General features: G+C 47.0%; 1 protein-coding gene across 4 annotated transcripts in view; it reads right to left on the bottom strand.

Moving 5' to 3' along the window:
* The window catches only part of CSNK1G2 (casein kinase 1 gamma 2), a 60026-nt gene that overhangs the window by 26327 nt on the left and 18460 nt on the right, over positions 1 to 15239 (bottom strand). For 2 of the 4 annotated variants that reach the window (XM_083483977.1, XM_083483979.1), the window contains exon 2: positions 12910 to 13514. In XM_083483977.1, coding sequence (XP_083340103.1) covers positions 12910 to 13096 — 187 coding nt within the window. In that variant the 5' untranslated portion in view covers positions 13097 to 13514. Of the gene's footprint in view, positions 1 to 12909; positions 13515 to 14956; positions 15151 to 15239 lie in introns of those variants that run through there. The other 2 variants (XM_083483980.1, XM_083483978.1) reach the window with 2 other exon arrangements.

Raw genomic sequence — 15239 nt, 5'->3', positions numbered from 1 at the left:
CTTCCGGGTCACCGCGGGACGCAACCTGAAAGAACGTAACATGAGGTATGACTGTTAAATATTCTGTCCACAAATACAGTCATACCTCGGGTTACAGACGATTCAGGTTGCGTTTTTTGGGGTTACGGACCACCGAAACCAGGAAGTACTGGAATGGGTTACTTCCAGGTTTCGGCAGTCGCACATGTGCAGAAGCGCTAAATTGCACTTTGCGCATGCGTCGAAGCACTGAATCACACTTTCCGAATCGCAACCCGTGGATTCGCAGATGTGGGTTGCGAATTCTGCGGGTTGCGAACGTGCATCCCGCACGGGTCACGTTCGCAACCTGAGCATCCACTGTACCGTGCTCCTCCCCCACTTTTTTCACATCCAATAAATCAAAAGTGTTCTCTTCCAAACCATGGTCATCAGGTACTAATGGTAGAACCATTATATATATATATCTCTCTTTTTTAAAGGAATGAAAAGCCTATTGTACGATAAGGGTGTTGCCGTGCATGTACAGAGTGCCTCTCCCCTTCCGGTTCTGAGGAAGTTTTATTATTATTATTACCACATTTTTTTCCATGTATAAGACGCCCCCTATTTTTGGAGCCCAAAATTAAGCAATAATTAATGGCAACATTCTGTGTATAAGACGACCCACAATTTTAAACTTAAAAAATTGGGGGGGGGGGGAGAAATATAGTCTTATACACGGAAAACTACAGTATTTCACAAACAAGCAGCTTACGAAGGAAGACAAAACAATAAAACCATCGATAAAACACAACGAACAAAAATAATTCGAGACGTTCAAGAAATAAAAATGGGCAACAGACAAAAACCCCCAAAACAGATTAAAATTCAAAGCAGCATTCTAAAGTATCTGGTGGGCTGGAATTTGTTCTGTTTGTTGTGTTATGTGTCTTGCCCAAGCGAACAGCTCTGTTGCTTAGAGCATGGCGCTGATAAATGCCAACGTCACAGGTTCGATCCCCGTCAGGGACAGCTGCGTATTCCTGTATTGCACCTCTTGCTAATTACATACAAATTAGCTGATATAATGATTAACTTTTAACAATTTAGTACAACTTTTAACCAAGTTTGGTACACAGTCTATCAAGTGTGAACGATTCGTGAAACGGGCCTTTTTCTTTTTTGCTGGCTTTTAATAACCAGGAACGCCAGGATTATCCTACAGTTAATAATTTGTTCGTCACTGAATCACAGAATTGTAAAACTGGAAAGGGAACCCCAGAGTCATCTAGTCTAACCCCCTGAAATACAGCAATCACATCTAATCACAGAAGGTGGTGGCTATTCTCAAATGCATTTGAAAATAAGCTAAGAAGGAAGATTTTCAAAGGCAGATCCTAAAGGCAGTTGAAAAATTAGCCCATCATCTGCACAGAGGCATCCTATAAATAAATGCGCAAATTTAATTGAATCGATACTTAAATATACAACTTATCAATAGGTAAAACATACCATGCTGCTCAGGGCAGATCCACTGACACTGGGTGCGTGTTACTCAACTCTGGTCCAATGGGTCTACTTAGAGCAGGACAACCCATAATTTGCAGCATCACCAAAAATAACCTCATGGAAGTTTATGGGAAAAGATCTTTCATCGCAATGTTTACCGACACTTAACAACCATTCCAAAAATAAGATAGATGGCTGAAAATTAAAGCTGTTCAGGACTCGGCCGAAGCCTCGTAGCCCAAGCTTGATCGCTGAGACTACCTGCAGGAGCGTCGTTGGATCATTCCCAGGGTCGTTGAGGTTCATTTGACAACAAGGAACCCGAGCCTTGAGTGTTATCAGCCCAGCCCTGCGGAACTCTCTGCCACTTCAGATTCAACACCTGCTGAAAACCTGTCTATTCTGCCAGGCCTATGTAGGCAGTTAAGAATACATCTTTTCCACAATGGTTAAATGGTGTCTAGGTGGAACTGATGCGTGTTTTAACCGTTGTGGTTTTTGTTTTTTGTATGCTTTTACTGTATTTTTGTTGTAAACTGCTTTTTTTATGAAAAAGAAAGTATAAGTATTTTCATATAAATAATCTTTTCAAGATCGTATAAAGTGCAACACGTTCTACTGATATTCTTAATTCTTTTTTTTAAAAAAAAGGTTTCCAGTTACTAAATCCTGTTGACATATTTATTCACATTCTGCACCAAGAATACATTAACGTCATCATATTCAATTGCCTTCAAAATTTCCTGATTATATCCAGGTTTTTCTTTTCTTGTTCTTCTTCCGCACCTCAGATTACATAATCCTTGCAAGAGGTAAAGGGTGTGATTGATACCTCTGTTTCATTTGGCCTGTGGAATAATTGCCTTAAAATTAACTCGTCAGACGCATTGAGTGTTCTGCCTGAAAAAACTCTTGACATCATGGATGAATTCTTCTCCTTCGTCCAATGTGCACCCAATTCAGTTATTTAAATAGTTTCCTCCCACCAAGGAAGGCTTGCAAAGTAGATTAAAAAGGTGAAGGGACCCCTGAGCATTAGGTCCAGTCGTGGCCGACTCTGGGGTTGCGGCGCTCATCTCGCTTTATTGGCCGAGGGAGCCGGCGTACAGCTTCCGGGTCACGTAGCCAGCATGACTAAGCTGCTTCTGGCAAACCAGAGCAGTACACGGAAACGCCGTTTACCTTCCCGCCAGAGCGGTACCTATTTATCTACTTGCACTTTGAGGTGCTTTCGAACTGCTAGGTTGGCAGGAGCAGGGACAGAGCAACGGGAGCTCGCCCCGTCACGGGGATTCGAACTGCCGACCTTCTGATCAGCAAGTCCTAGGCTCTGGGGTTTAACCCACAGCGCCACCTGCTTCCCTCCCAAAGTAGATTACAGGCTACTAAAAAGAGGAGAGAGAGAAACAGATCCTGCCTTTGGGGCTTACAATCTAAAAGTACACAGCATGAAAGGAAAATGGATTTGGCAGGAGGAGGAAAGAAGCAAACACGGGATTAAGTTATTTGGCGATTTTACACAAGCCATGAGCAACTATTTTGCATCATCTACTTTGCAGGGGGTGGGTGGGTGTCCGTGAAATCCCTTAAACAGAGCCCAGGACAGCACAGCAGAACAACCCCAGACTTAGAAAAAAGAAGCATGGGTATTCAAAAACATTCTGGTTTAACCCAGGCATTTGGTGGTGGAAGAAAGCCTGTTCCTGGAAACCCCCGAGATCATCCGAGGGGAAAAGGCTTTTCACTGCAACCTGATTTTGGAATGTTTGCAGATGGCAATCGGCTTTTGCAATGTTTTGAGCGTTTTTCGCTTTTATACGGCGTGTCCCCTTGCCCCTGTTGGGCTCCTTGGGGAGGCAAAGCACAATCTAAATCCCATGAACGATAATAACATGTTGTGCTGGACCCGGGGGTAACCCGAGAATTGCAGTCCAGGTCTGGTCCAGAATCCGAAGGTCCCGCTGGGAGTCAGTCCAACAGGGACAAGGCAGGAAACCAGGCAAGGACAGGTACAGGATCTGGCACACAGCAATGTTGCTCCCGCAACCTGGGGCAGGGTCCGTCAGCCTTTTATCTCTGTCCGGGTAGCGGCCGGTCCTGATCCCCCGGCGACTCACCTCCCTGTCTCGCCCGAAGGCGAGCGCTCCTCCTGCGAGTACTCAGGTCTCTCCTTCTCTCAGACCTCAGTCTCTGCAGCTCGGGAGACGTCGGTGGGTTACTAGACCCAGGGGCCGCCTCAGCCTCCCCTGACCCAACCGGTAGTGGAGCAGCTGTAAGCGATGGCCCAGCTGGAGGCAACAAGGTCATCCCCACATCTGGAGCCAGGGCAGGCTCAGGCCCCTGACTCAGCCCAGGTGGTGCTTGTTGCAGGGGAACCTGTGCAGACTGGGACTCTTCAGGATCAGGCCCCAGACTCGGTTCAGATGATGCCTGAGGCAGAGGATCCAGTGCAGACTGAGTCTCCTCTGGTTCCGAGTCTGAGCCAGAGTCCCAGACCATCACATATGTCCTCCTTCCCCAAGAGGTTCAGAGGGTGGCAACACGAAAGCGGGGCCTTTTTGGTGGTGGCTCCCTGTCTGTGGGATGCTCTCCCCAGAGAGGCTTGCCTGGAGCCTTCATTACATGTCTTCAGGTGCCAAGCAAAAGCAGTCCTTTTTGGCCTTTGCTTAATCTATGGCCTGTTAAAGCTGGGGGGGGGGGGTAGTGGTAGGGCTGGGTGATATCTGGATTTCAACATTGTGATATATCACCAGCTAAACATTGTGATAGACCGATATACTGATATATCACAATGTCTGAAATAATGATGGATTGGCTGGCTTCACAGTTTTTCCCGCATTGTGATTTTTACATTTTTTACATTTTTACACACACACACACACACACACACACACACACACACATATCATGATTCCATCATAAGCGTTTTTAATATACACCGTCCTGGGATTTTGTTATATATATAAAGGTTGATATATAAATCAAATAAATTATAACAATTTATTAAAGGAGATTTATGTCAAGGAGAAAAGTAACTATACAACCTTTAGACATCTGAAAGCAGCCCTGTATAGGGAAGTTTTGCAATGTTTTATTATGTTTTTATAGATGTTGGAAGCTGCCCAGAGTGGCTGGGGCAATACAGTCAGATGGGTGGGGCATAAAAAATATCACCACCATCCATTGTTGATATTGTTACTATACCACCCTTCATCAAAAGATCTCAGGGTGGTGTACAAACATCAAAACCACATTTTACTGAGCACAGTAATCAAAACATGAAACGAAGCATAGGAATAGACAGCACGTCATATTTTCAAAAATTAAAAAAGATAATGTATGCACAGTGCAACAAAAAGGAGTCTCCAAGCAGTTTATGCTGCTTAAAAAATAAAGTAACATTAAGAAAATACTTATTAAGCAATTGAAGCTTTTGGGGAAACTTTTAATGTTTAATAGATTATTGTATTTTAATATTCTGTTGGAAGCTGCCCAGAGTGGGTGGGGTATAAATTTTATTATTATTATTATCATCATCATCATCATCATCGATATAAAGGTAAAGGGACCCCTGACCGTTAGGGCCAGTTGTGGCCGACTCTGGGGTTGCGGCGCTCATCTCGCTTTACTGGCCAAGGGAGCCGGCGTCCAGCTTCTGGGTCATGTGGCCAGCAGGACTAAGCCGCTTCTGGCAAACCAGAGCTGCGCACGGAAACGCCGTTTACCTTCCCGCCGGAGTGTTACCTATTTATCTACTTGCACTTGGATGTGCTTTCGAACTGCTAGGTGGGCAGGAGCTGGGACCGAGCAACGGGAGCTCACCCCTTCGCAGGGATTCGAACGCCAACCTTCTAATTGGGAAGCGCTAGGCTCAGTGGTTTAACCCACAGCGCCACCTGCATCCCTTATTATTGATATACCATGCAATAAATAAGTATACAAATTGTTTTTTAGGGTTACAAAAAGAACTGCATAAATACAACCATATGTCACGAGTGCTCTGATGGAGTTTCCTGCTTGGCAGGGGGTTGGACTCGATGGCCCTTGTGGTCTCTTCCAACTCTATGATTCTATGATTCTAATACAATTTTTTAATTAAAAAAATCCACGTTTTAAAGGAGCGAAACTGATTAATTAATTAGAGGAGCAACAGCTCAGGAACAGCAACTCACACAGAGACGCTCCACTCAGCCTCCTCTGCTAGAGAGCGGAAGGCTTTGCATGGTCAACAGATGCTTCTCAATGTGTCAACGGGTGGGGGACAAATTTCCAATTCTCCAATGGCCCCATGGAAAGCTGGCAGCCTGTCCCTTCCCAAGCAGAGGGCAAGGAATGCTATGAGGTCACGGTGAAATAGCCGAACGTTCCTTCGCTGTCCCCCTCAAAACAATTTGTCCTTGTGGCTTTCGTACGTGCAAATCTCCCCCCCCCCCTCGCACCTGCTCCCGGACATCAGCGCGTTGCATCCCTCCTGACCTTTACTGTTCCAGAGGCGTTCCAAGCATTTAATTTAAAAAATAAAAATAAAGGAAATGAAAGAATACGGACCTCGAGGGTCTGATTTCAAGGGCGTCCGGCAGAGGGAAGCTTTTGCGCTAGGGCCCATCGCTGCCGCCAAGCGGAAATATGACGTGTGCCCTCTGCCTTCTCCGGAAAGAAATTCCCACGCGGCAAAGTACCTTTGCCGCATTCGCCTGCCTGTTCGCCCATCCCAATCCGCCCCATAAAACGGCCACAGAACCTCTCTGTGTTGCAAAGGATTCTGGGGCACCCGCCAGTTCTGCCCCTTCCTGGGGGAAAACGGATTTCGGGCGCTCGGCATGGAGGTTTTGGTGGTGGTGGTGGACTACAACTCCCATTGTCCATTGCTATTTCCCGCACTGCCCGGTGGGAGCTGTAGTCCAGCAGTGCTGGGAGGGGGCCACCTTGTTTGCTGCCGGGGCCCGTGGGGCCGCCCTTGGAGACAGTCTGGAAACGACCACCGGAGGAGGAGAAAGCAGGTTTTCAAAAAAAAAAAATGGGTGTGGGAAACTCAAATCTATAGGCCGGGCAATATAGAAAGGAGGTATTCAAATTAAAAGGGAAGTGAAATTAAAAGTACAGGGGTCATAGCCTGTATTTGCAACATGCATGATGCCGTCCGTTTGCATAAAGTTTGTTTTGCACAGGGAAAGCAACTATGCTTTCTAAAATATATATATTTTACCATTGTACTGTGGAGAGTGTATTAACTTATGGTCTGCGTGTGTGGTTTGGGAGCTGCACGGCCAGGGGAAAAACAATGCTATCCAGGGTTGTAAAGACTGCAGAGAGAATAATTGGGTGCACTCTTCCCACCTTGGATCAAATCTATGCTTCCAGGTGCCATAAGAAAGCTGCAGAGATAGCGCAGGACAGTGCGCACCCCGGAAATGATCTCTTTCAGCTTCTGCCTTCTGGAAGAAGGTACAGGGTTATAAAGAGTAGGACTAGCCGCCTGAGAAACAGTTTCTATCCAAACGTAATTTTGGTTTTAAACACAGTGTAAGGAGTCTCTAAGGGAGTATATTGTATTTAAAAATGGGGTATCAGAGTTTTTAGGGGGCTAACCAGGTTGGGATAGCAGACTTGTTGGGTTTTGAATGTTTTATGTAGATTTTTCAATTTCGTTGTTTTGTATGGGACAATGACAACAAAGATTATCACATCGCATCGTGTCTATTTTTTTATTCTTTTATATTGGGATTCCTTTTATTTTGAATTACAGAGGACACACAGGAAGGGGGCAGCCGGAGGTGGGAGGGACCTGCAAGAGAGGCAGGAGAGTATGGTGCTCTCAGGTTGGGTGCAGAGCGGGTCCTGGAATCAGAGAATGTAGATTTGGAAGGGACCCCAAGGGTCATCTAGTCCAACCCCCTGAGATGCAGGAATCTTTCACCCAACGTGGGGCTCGAACCCACAACTTGAGATTTAAGAGTCTCACACTCTCTTTCTTAATTCTTCTCCTATTTGGACGTATTGCTTTTCATTATCTTTTTATAAACGTGTTAGGATTTTAGTGCTCAATATGTTAAAAACCTTCAAAAAATGGTTAAAAGTAAATAAAAAATTATTATTAACGACTACAACTCCTCTGCTCAGTCCTGTGGATGTTTTGCTGGGTAACGTGCGTTTAGTCTTAAGATCTAAAAACTTTTGTAGTAATTTAATTTAGGCAGAGACAGCCGTGTTCCTTGCAAACACAGACACCCTTCTGAAAAATCCTACACAATTCCACAGTGGCTGCTGCTTCACTGTGTGGAACGCCTTCAGTCTAAAAGCTCCAGAAACTTTGGATTCTGTATAAATTTAATTTGCATATGTTCACCGACACCTCCTGACACGAACAAATAGAACTCATTTTCTGTAAAATTCAGCTCAATTCGCAGTGGGCTGCCTTATTTTAAGGTCTACAAACTTTTTGAGTTTGCAGAAATTTAATTTGCGCAGAGAATAATGCTGCTCTCTGCCCAGGCACACCAGATTTCATGGTGCCCCATGATATTATTGTAAAGAAGCTGGTAAAATGCGGTCTTGACTATGCTACCACTCAGTGGATTTGTAACTGGCTGACTGACCGAACCCAAAGGGTGCTCATCAATGGTTCCTCTTCATCCTGGAGAAGAGTGACTAGTGGGGTGCCACAGGGTTCTGTCTTGGGCCCGGTCTTATTCAACATCTTTATCAACGACTTGGATGATGGACTCAAGGGCATCCTGATCAAATTTGCAGATGACACCAAACTGGGAGGGGTGGCTAACACCCCAGAGGACAGGATCACACTTCAAAACGACCTTGACAGATTAGAGAACTGGGCCAAAACAAACAAGATGAATTTTAACAGGGAGAAATGTAAAGTATTGCACTTGGGCAAAAAAAATGAGAGGCACAAATACAAGATGGGTAACACCTGGCTTGAGAGCAGTACATGTGAAAAGGATCTAGGAGTCTTGGTTGACCACAAACTTGACATGAGCCAACAGTGTGACGCGGCAGCTAAAAAAGCCAATGCAATTCTGGGCTGCATCAATAGGAGTATAGCATCTAGATCAAGGGAAGTAATAGTTCCACTGTATTCTGCTCTGGTCAGACCTCACCTGGAGTACTGTGTCCAGTTCTGGGCACCACAATTCAAGGAGGACACTGACAAACTGGAACGTGTCCAGAGGAGGGCAACCAAAATGGTCAAAGGCCTGGAAACGATGCCTTATGAGGAACGGCTAAGGGAGCTGGGCATGTTTAGCCTGGAGAAGAGGAGGTTAAGGGGTGATATGATAGCCATGTTCAAATATATAAAAGGATGTCACATAGAGGAGGGAGAAAGGTTGTTTTCTGCTGCTCCAGAGAAGCGGACACGGAGCAATGGATCCAAACTACAAGAAAGAAGATTCCACCTAAAGATTAGGAAGAACTTCCTGACAGTAAGAGCTGTTTGACAGTGGAATTTGCTGCCCAGGAGTGTGGTGGAGTCTCCTCCTTTGGAGGTCTTTAAGCAGAGGCTTGACAACCATCTGTCAGGAGTGCTCTGATGGTGTTTCCTGCTTGGCAGGGGGTTGGACTCGATGGCCCTTGGGGTCTCTTCCAACTCTAGGATTCTATGATTTTTGAAAAATCCTGCTCAATCCCAAGGCCACAGATATCTCAGTGACCCTCTGTCACGGATGCTTGAGCTGTTGATTCCTGCGTTGCAGGGGTTGGACTGGATGACCCTCAGAGGTCCCTTCCAACTCTATGATTCTTTGATTCTATGATTGCTTTCAAGTCTAGAAGCTGGGGTTTTTGTGGGGTTGGGGAACTGATGAGTGCGACATTCAAAATACCACGTCTTTGAGGAACACGACCCGGAAAAGGAAATCTGATCTGGGCATAGCTGTCAACTTTTCCCTTTTCTTGAGAGGAATCCTATTCGGAGTAAGGGAATTTCCCTTTAAAAGGGGGAAGCGTTGACAGCTATGGATCTGGGCTTGGGTGGAGTGAATGCGGGAGCAAAAAATAAATAAATCAGAGGGTGGGAGTTCCAGCTGAGCGGAGATCTGTCTGTCTGTCTGCCAGGGGGTGGCCGGAACGATAGGCTTGGCCTGCGGGCGGCGAGGATAAAGGAGGAGAGATAATCCCTGGCATTTGGGAGGATGTAGCAGAAAATATAGCCTTAGCAGCAGAGCAATGGAGAGGGGCTACTGTCCAGCTGGCACCCGGGACGAATCCTCCCAGGGAAACAGACTGGCGCTGCCAGGGTCTGCAAACATTGCTGGTGCTCAGCTAGGCGGCAGGAGCACAGCGTTAGAAACTCAGATACGCAAGCTAATTGCCAAATGCCACCTGAAACCTCGGCTGCGGTGGCCGCAACAGAATGATCTGGGCAGTTTGACTGGCAATTGCAACTCAACGGGGAAACAGCCCGAAATCTTGCAACAGATGCTCACTCTGGGATGTGTGAGTGTCTGGAGGCGGTTGGAGGATGGATGGCAGCTAACGGATTGAAGTGTTGTTTCTGGGGGGCGGGCTGGTGTGGGGGACTCCCTGGTCCTGAAAGTGGTAACTGTGCCCCGGAAGGACCAGGTGAGCAGCCTGGGAGTCATTTTGGACTCACCGCTGTCCATGGCGGCTCCATCTGAGACCCTCCTGGCCTGCTCCCTGTCTCGCCAGAGTGGTGCATGCTCTGGTTATCTCCCGCTTGGACTACTGCAATGCGCTCTACGTGGGACTACCTTTGAAGGTGACTCGGAAACTACAACTAATCCAGAATGCAGCAGCCAGACTGGTGACTTGAACCATACAACTCTGGTCCTAAAGGATCTACATTGGCTCCCAGTACGTTTCAGAGCACAATTCAAAGTGTCGGTGCTGACCTTTAAAGACCTAAACGGCCTCGGCCCTGAAGGAGCGTCTCCACCCCAATCAAGAAGCAAGGTTACAGGGAACCAGGCAGAGGGCCTTCTCGGTGGTGGCGCCCACCCTCCCGTCGGATGTCAAGGAGATAAAAGAACTGACTTTTAGAAGACACCAGAAGGCATCCCTGTATAGGGAAGTTTTTGACGCTTGATGTTTTATTGTGTTTTTAATACTTAGTTGGGAGCCCCCCCAGAGTGGCTGGAGCAACATATAAATAATAAAATTATTATTATTAATGTAGCCGTAAAGGAGAAAATCATGAGCAATTTGAGATTTCAACAAGACCTAGAACCTGAGGGCACTTTTTATATGATTTGGTATTCACTGTGGAACCATAATTTTCAAGACAACCCTCACTGTAAGCCTATCAGATTGGGATTTATACTTGACCATCACATTACGCTGAGATTCTATTTCTACCCATGTGCAACTGCACTCATTCTGCGTACCTGCTTCAGAGTTTTGCCTCTCACCTTTTCATTTTCACCTGTCGTTCTAATCATCCTCCCCATTTTATACACGCACAGCTCCCGCTAGCAGGAAAGGCCCATTATCCAAAATCTCAGTTAAGTAATTATACCCAAACCTTGATACACGAGTGGCTGATTCAGATATCCAAACTGCCAGAGTGTGCCCACTTCCACACCTGCTTGTGTTTTGCTGGTCAGCGGAAGCCATTTTCGGGCAGAAACCACAAAGGGAGGGAGAATCATAGAAACATAGAGTTGGAAGAGACCACAAGGGCCATCGAGTCCAACCCCCTGCCAAGCAGGAAACACCATCAGAGCACTCCTGACATATGGTTGTCAAGCCTCTGCTTAAAGACCTCCAAAGTAGGAGACTCCACCACACTCCTTGGCAGCAAATTCCACTGTCAAACAGCTCTTACTGTCAGGAAGTTCTTCCTAATGTTTAGGTGGAATCTTCTTTCTTGTAGTTTGGATCCATTGCTCCGTGTCCGCTTCTCTGGAGCAGCAGAAAACAACCTTTCTCCCTCCTCTATGTGACATCCTTTTATATATTTGAACATGGCTATCATATCACCCCTTAGCCTCCTCTTCTCCAGGCTAAACATGCCCAGCTCCCTTAGCCGTTCCTCATAAGGCATCGTTTCCAGGCCTTTGACCATTTTGGTTGCCCTCCTCTGGACACGTTCCAGTTTGTCAGTGTCCTTCTTGAACTGTGGTGCCCAGAACTGGACACAGTACTCCAGGTGAGGTCTGACCAGAGCAGAATACAGAGAGAGATGGAACAAACCAGGGAGCAGAAGAAACGAGACGTACCAGGTTCCTCCCATTTGTTTGACTTTTGCTGGGGGGTCTGCAACAGTTTGGGACAGAAAGCATGCAGCAAATGTCCCTATAAATAATGGGAATCGTCAGCCAGCTCATTCAGCAAACCATTTCCTGGGAATGCATTGCGTTCAGAAAGCAGGGTGGAATTTGAAAACAGTTGGGAGTTCTTGTTATTAAATATACCAAGAAAAAAGCACATCAAGAACTCAGGCCGATGTAAGTTTCAACAGTGGGAGTGGTCCCTACTTGCAAGTCAATAGTCAATAGTAACGAAAACTAATCCATTCAAAAGTATGTATTCTGACAAGGATTACAAACTCAATTAGAGATTACAAACTCTAACAGAGACTACAAACTCAAACTCATAAAAATATGTATAAGACAGTAATTTGTTACAGAATTAGAGAGAAGAGTTTATGAGTAGAGATAAGTTCATGTTAGTCCATAGTCAAATTCGACCTGAAGGTCTTAGTTTCAATCATTGAGCAGAATTCAGAAGTCAATTATGGATCAGAAATAAGGACAGGGCCCTGTTTCAATGTATTCACCTTCATCAGCTGGAACTATCAAATATTACATGAAAATAAATTTAAATTCTAAATTCTCATAAATTATAATTTGTAAAACAGTATTATATAACATTTGGTTCCTTACCTAATTTTTAAAGGGTTCTACATATTCTTATGAGTCTGTTTGTAATCTCTATTTGAGTTTGCAATCCTTGTCAGAATACATACTTTTGAATGGATTAGTTTTTGTTACTATTGACTTGCGATGGTGCTGGAGGAGACTCTTGAGAGTCCCATTGGACTGCAAGAAGATCCAACCTATCCATTCTGAAGGAAATCAGCCCTGAGTGCTCACTGGAAGGACAGATCCTGAAGCTGAGGCTCCAAGACTTTGGCCACCTCATGAGAAGAGAAGACTCCCTGGAAAAGACTGAAGATGGAGGGCACAAGGAGAAGGGGACGACAGAGGACGAGATGGTGGGACAGTGTTCTCGAAGCTACCAGCATGAGTTTGACCAAACTGCGGGAGGCAGTGGAAGACAGAAGGGCCTGGCGTGCTCTAGTCCAGGGGGTCACAAAGAACTGGACATTACTAAACAACAACAACATTGACTTGCAAGTAGGGACCACTCCCACTATTGAAACTTACATCGGCCTGAGTTCTTGGTGTGCTTTTTCCTTGGAATTTGAAAACAGGCCACGGACAGGAAGGTGCAGAGACTCACCTAGTCGAAGCTCCCCAAAGTTCCCGCACCCAATCTTCTTCCCGACACGGAAGTTCGGGCCGACCATTAAGACTCCAGAGTTGGTCCCGGACGTCCGGCTCCCGTGCGTGTTGCGGCTGCTCCCTGTCTTAGACATCCTTCGCCCTTCCTCCGCGTCCCCTTTGCCTCCTCTCTTATCAAAATCCATAAGTTTGTGGTACCCTGGCCTCTCCACGGTTACGCTGCTGCCATGCAAATCCGAGGGCCGAAACGTTGCAGGGGCCGGCTGGGGGGTCAGGGCGGGGAGAGGGCGGGGTAGGGGGGTCGGGGGAAGGAGGGGAAGGGGAGCACGAAAGCAAGAGAAGAGGAAAAGGAGGTCGAAAACGCCGGTTCTCTTTTCTTGGTCAGTAAACCATCCCGGGTAGAGGAGGAGGAGGAGGAGGGGAGGGCGCCAGGGGGCGGACCGTCACCCGCATGTGCCGCGCTAGTGGGCCGGGGGTCCTCTCCTCGAAGGGGCCGTGGGGGTTCCTTCCGGCGCCTGCAGCGGGCTGCTCTCCGAAAACGGCGACATGGCGGCAAGGGGGAGATTGAGAGTGGCTATCTTGCGGCAACGCTTCACGTCCGAGCTGGAGGGGAAACAGAAGACAGGTTAGCAAGCGAAACAAGCATCCACAGAGTTATATTTCAGGAACAGTGGTACCTCAGGTTAAGCACTTAATTTGTTCCGGAGGTCCGTTCTTAACCTGAAACTGTTCTTAACCTGAAGCACCACTTTAGCTAATGGGGCCTCCTGCTGCCGCTGCGCGATTTCTGTTCTCATCCTGAAGCAAAGTTCTTAACCCGAAGTACTATTTCTGGGTTAGCGGAGTCTGTAACCTGAAGCATATGTAACCAGAGGTACCACTGCATAGTTCATTGCCAAACAGCCCCTGAAACCTCAGTTGCAGGGGCCGAAACGGACCTGGGTGCAAGAGCTCCGTTCCATGCCACAACAACTTCAGAAGTATCTGTTCCCCCAGCCCTGGAGGCAGAGCAGAGGCCTTGTGGCTAGTATTGTTAGTAGTAGTAGTAGTAGTAGTAGCCATCGACAGCCCTCTCCTCCTCCACAGATTTGTCCAACCCTCTTGCAAAGCCATCCAAGGTTGGTATTCACTGCTGACCACTGCAGCAGGGAGTTCCGCAGGTTAGCTGTGCACTAAGTATCTCACAGCGCCATCGCTTTCTCAAGTAGCCCCTCGGAACGCAACTGCTCTCACGATCCCAGGAAACTATGGTCCAGAATTGCAGTTTTGATTTTCTCCCTTAGGGAAGCATTTCACAATCAATAATAAGAATAAGAATAAGTGAAGAGGGTCATGGCTGGTGGAGGGGGCAGGGGGGAATTTCCCCCCAAAGAACCAAAACACCCAGTTTTTAAAAAGGTCCCCTGTTAATCTGGATTAGGAGAGGCCTCTCTTAAAGAGGGGAGAAATGGCAGGAAACTCCCAAGCGACTGCCAGCGAGGCGGAGGGAGGCAGGCTCATCCTAATTAAAGGGGGAGCTAAAGAGGGTTAATTTTGTTCTTAAATAAAGTTCTGACGTCTTGCCAGTGGAAAGCCGGCGTGTCAAGGAGACAGGGCTGCTGAAGGACTAGCTTTCTACACACAAGGAAATAAAAATGAGGTGAAGCCCAGGAATAAAATAATGTCTCGCCAGGGGAAAGCTAGCATGACAAAGGGATGGGCTAGTTTTCGATGCGGAAGGGTAGCTTTTCGGATCCTGTGAACAAACGCTGCTGCCGCCCAATAGCCTCACACGTCCAAAGTTCTCCCCAAGATTCAAGATACCAGGAAATTGCCAAGTTTCTGAGCTCAGGTAAACACAGACAGAACAGGAGGGGGTGCACATCCTACGCTCCAAGACGCTGGGAGGAAGCAGAGAAGAGGCGAAAGGGCCGGGGGTCCCCCCTTGAGCATCCCCACGGCAGCCAGGTGACCCATTGAAAGCAGGATCCTGGGACTCCGAACCAGAACCAGAAGTCAAACTTGTTCCCACGGTGTGTTTAACACACATTTTCCAGCTTCCGTACCCTCCTGCTTCTCCTTCCTCGTCTCCAGAGAGGCGGCTGCAATTTCCCCAAATATAAATCTCTATCTCCCGATTTGCACAAGCGTGGTTTTTCTTAGGGAGGGGGGGAAAGAAAAACCTTGCCGTGGAACAGCTCTGGAGAAACGCTTCCGTGTGTGTCTCTCTCCAACCCAGCAAACGGAGAGTCTTTTTCTATTTCCTGGTTTGACTGCCGAAAGCAGGCGGGGAGAGGAGGGAGGAAGCGCCACCAAGCAAGTTCTCAGAGACCTAGCGAGCGCATCGGC

Source organism: Podarcis liolepis (assembly GCF_965112155.1).
Source record: "Podarcis liolepis genome assembly, chromosome: 18".
NCBI classification, from domain to species: domain Eukaryota; kingdom Metazoa; phylum Chordata; class Lepidosauria; order Squamata; family Lacertidae; genus Podarcis; species Podarcis liolepis.
The sequence above is the reverse complement of the archived record's forward strand: the minus strand, read 5'-3'. Positions and strand labels throughout refer to the sequence as shown.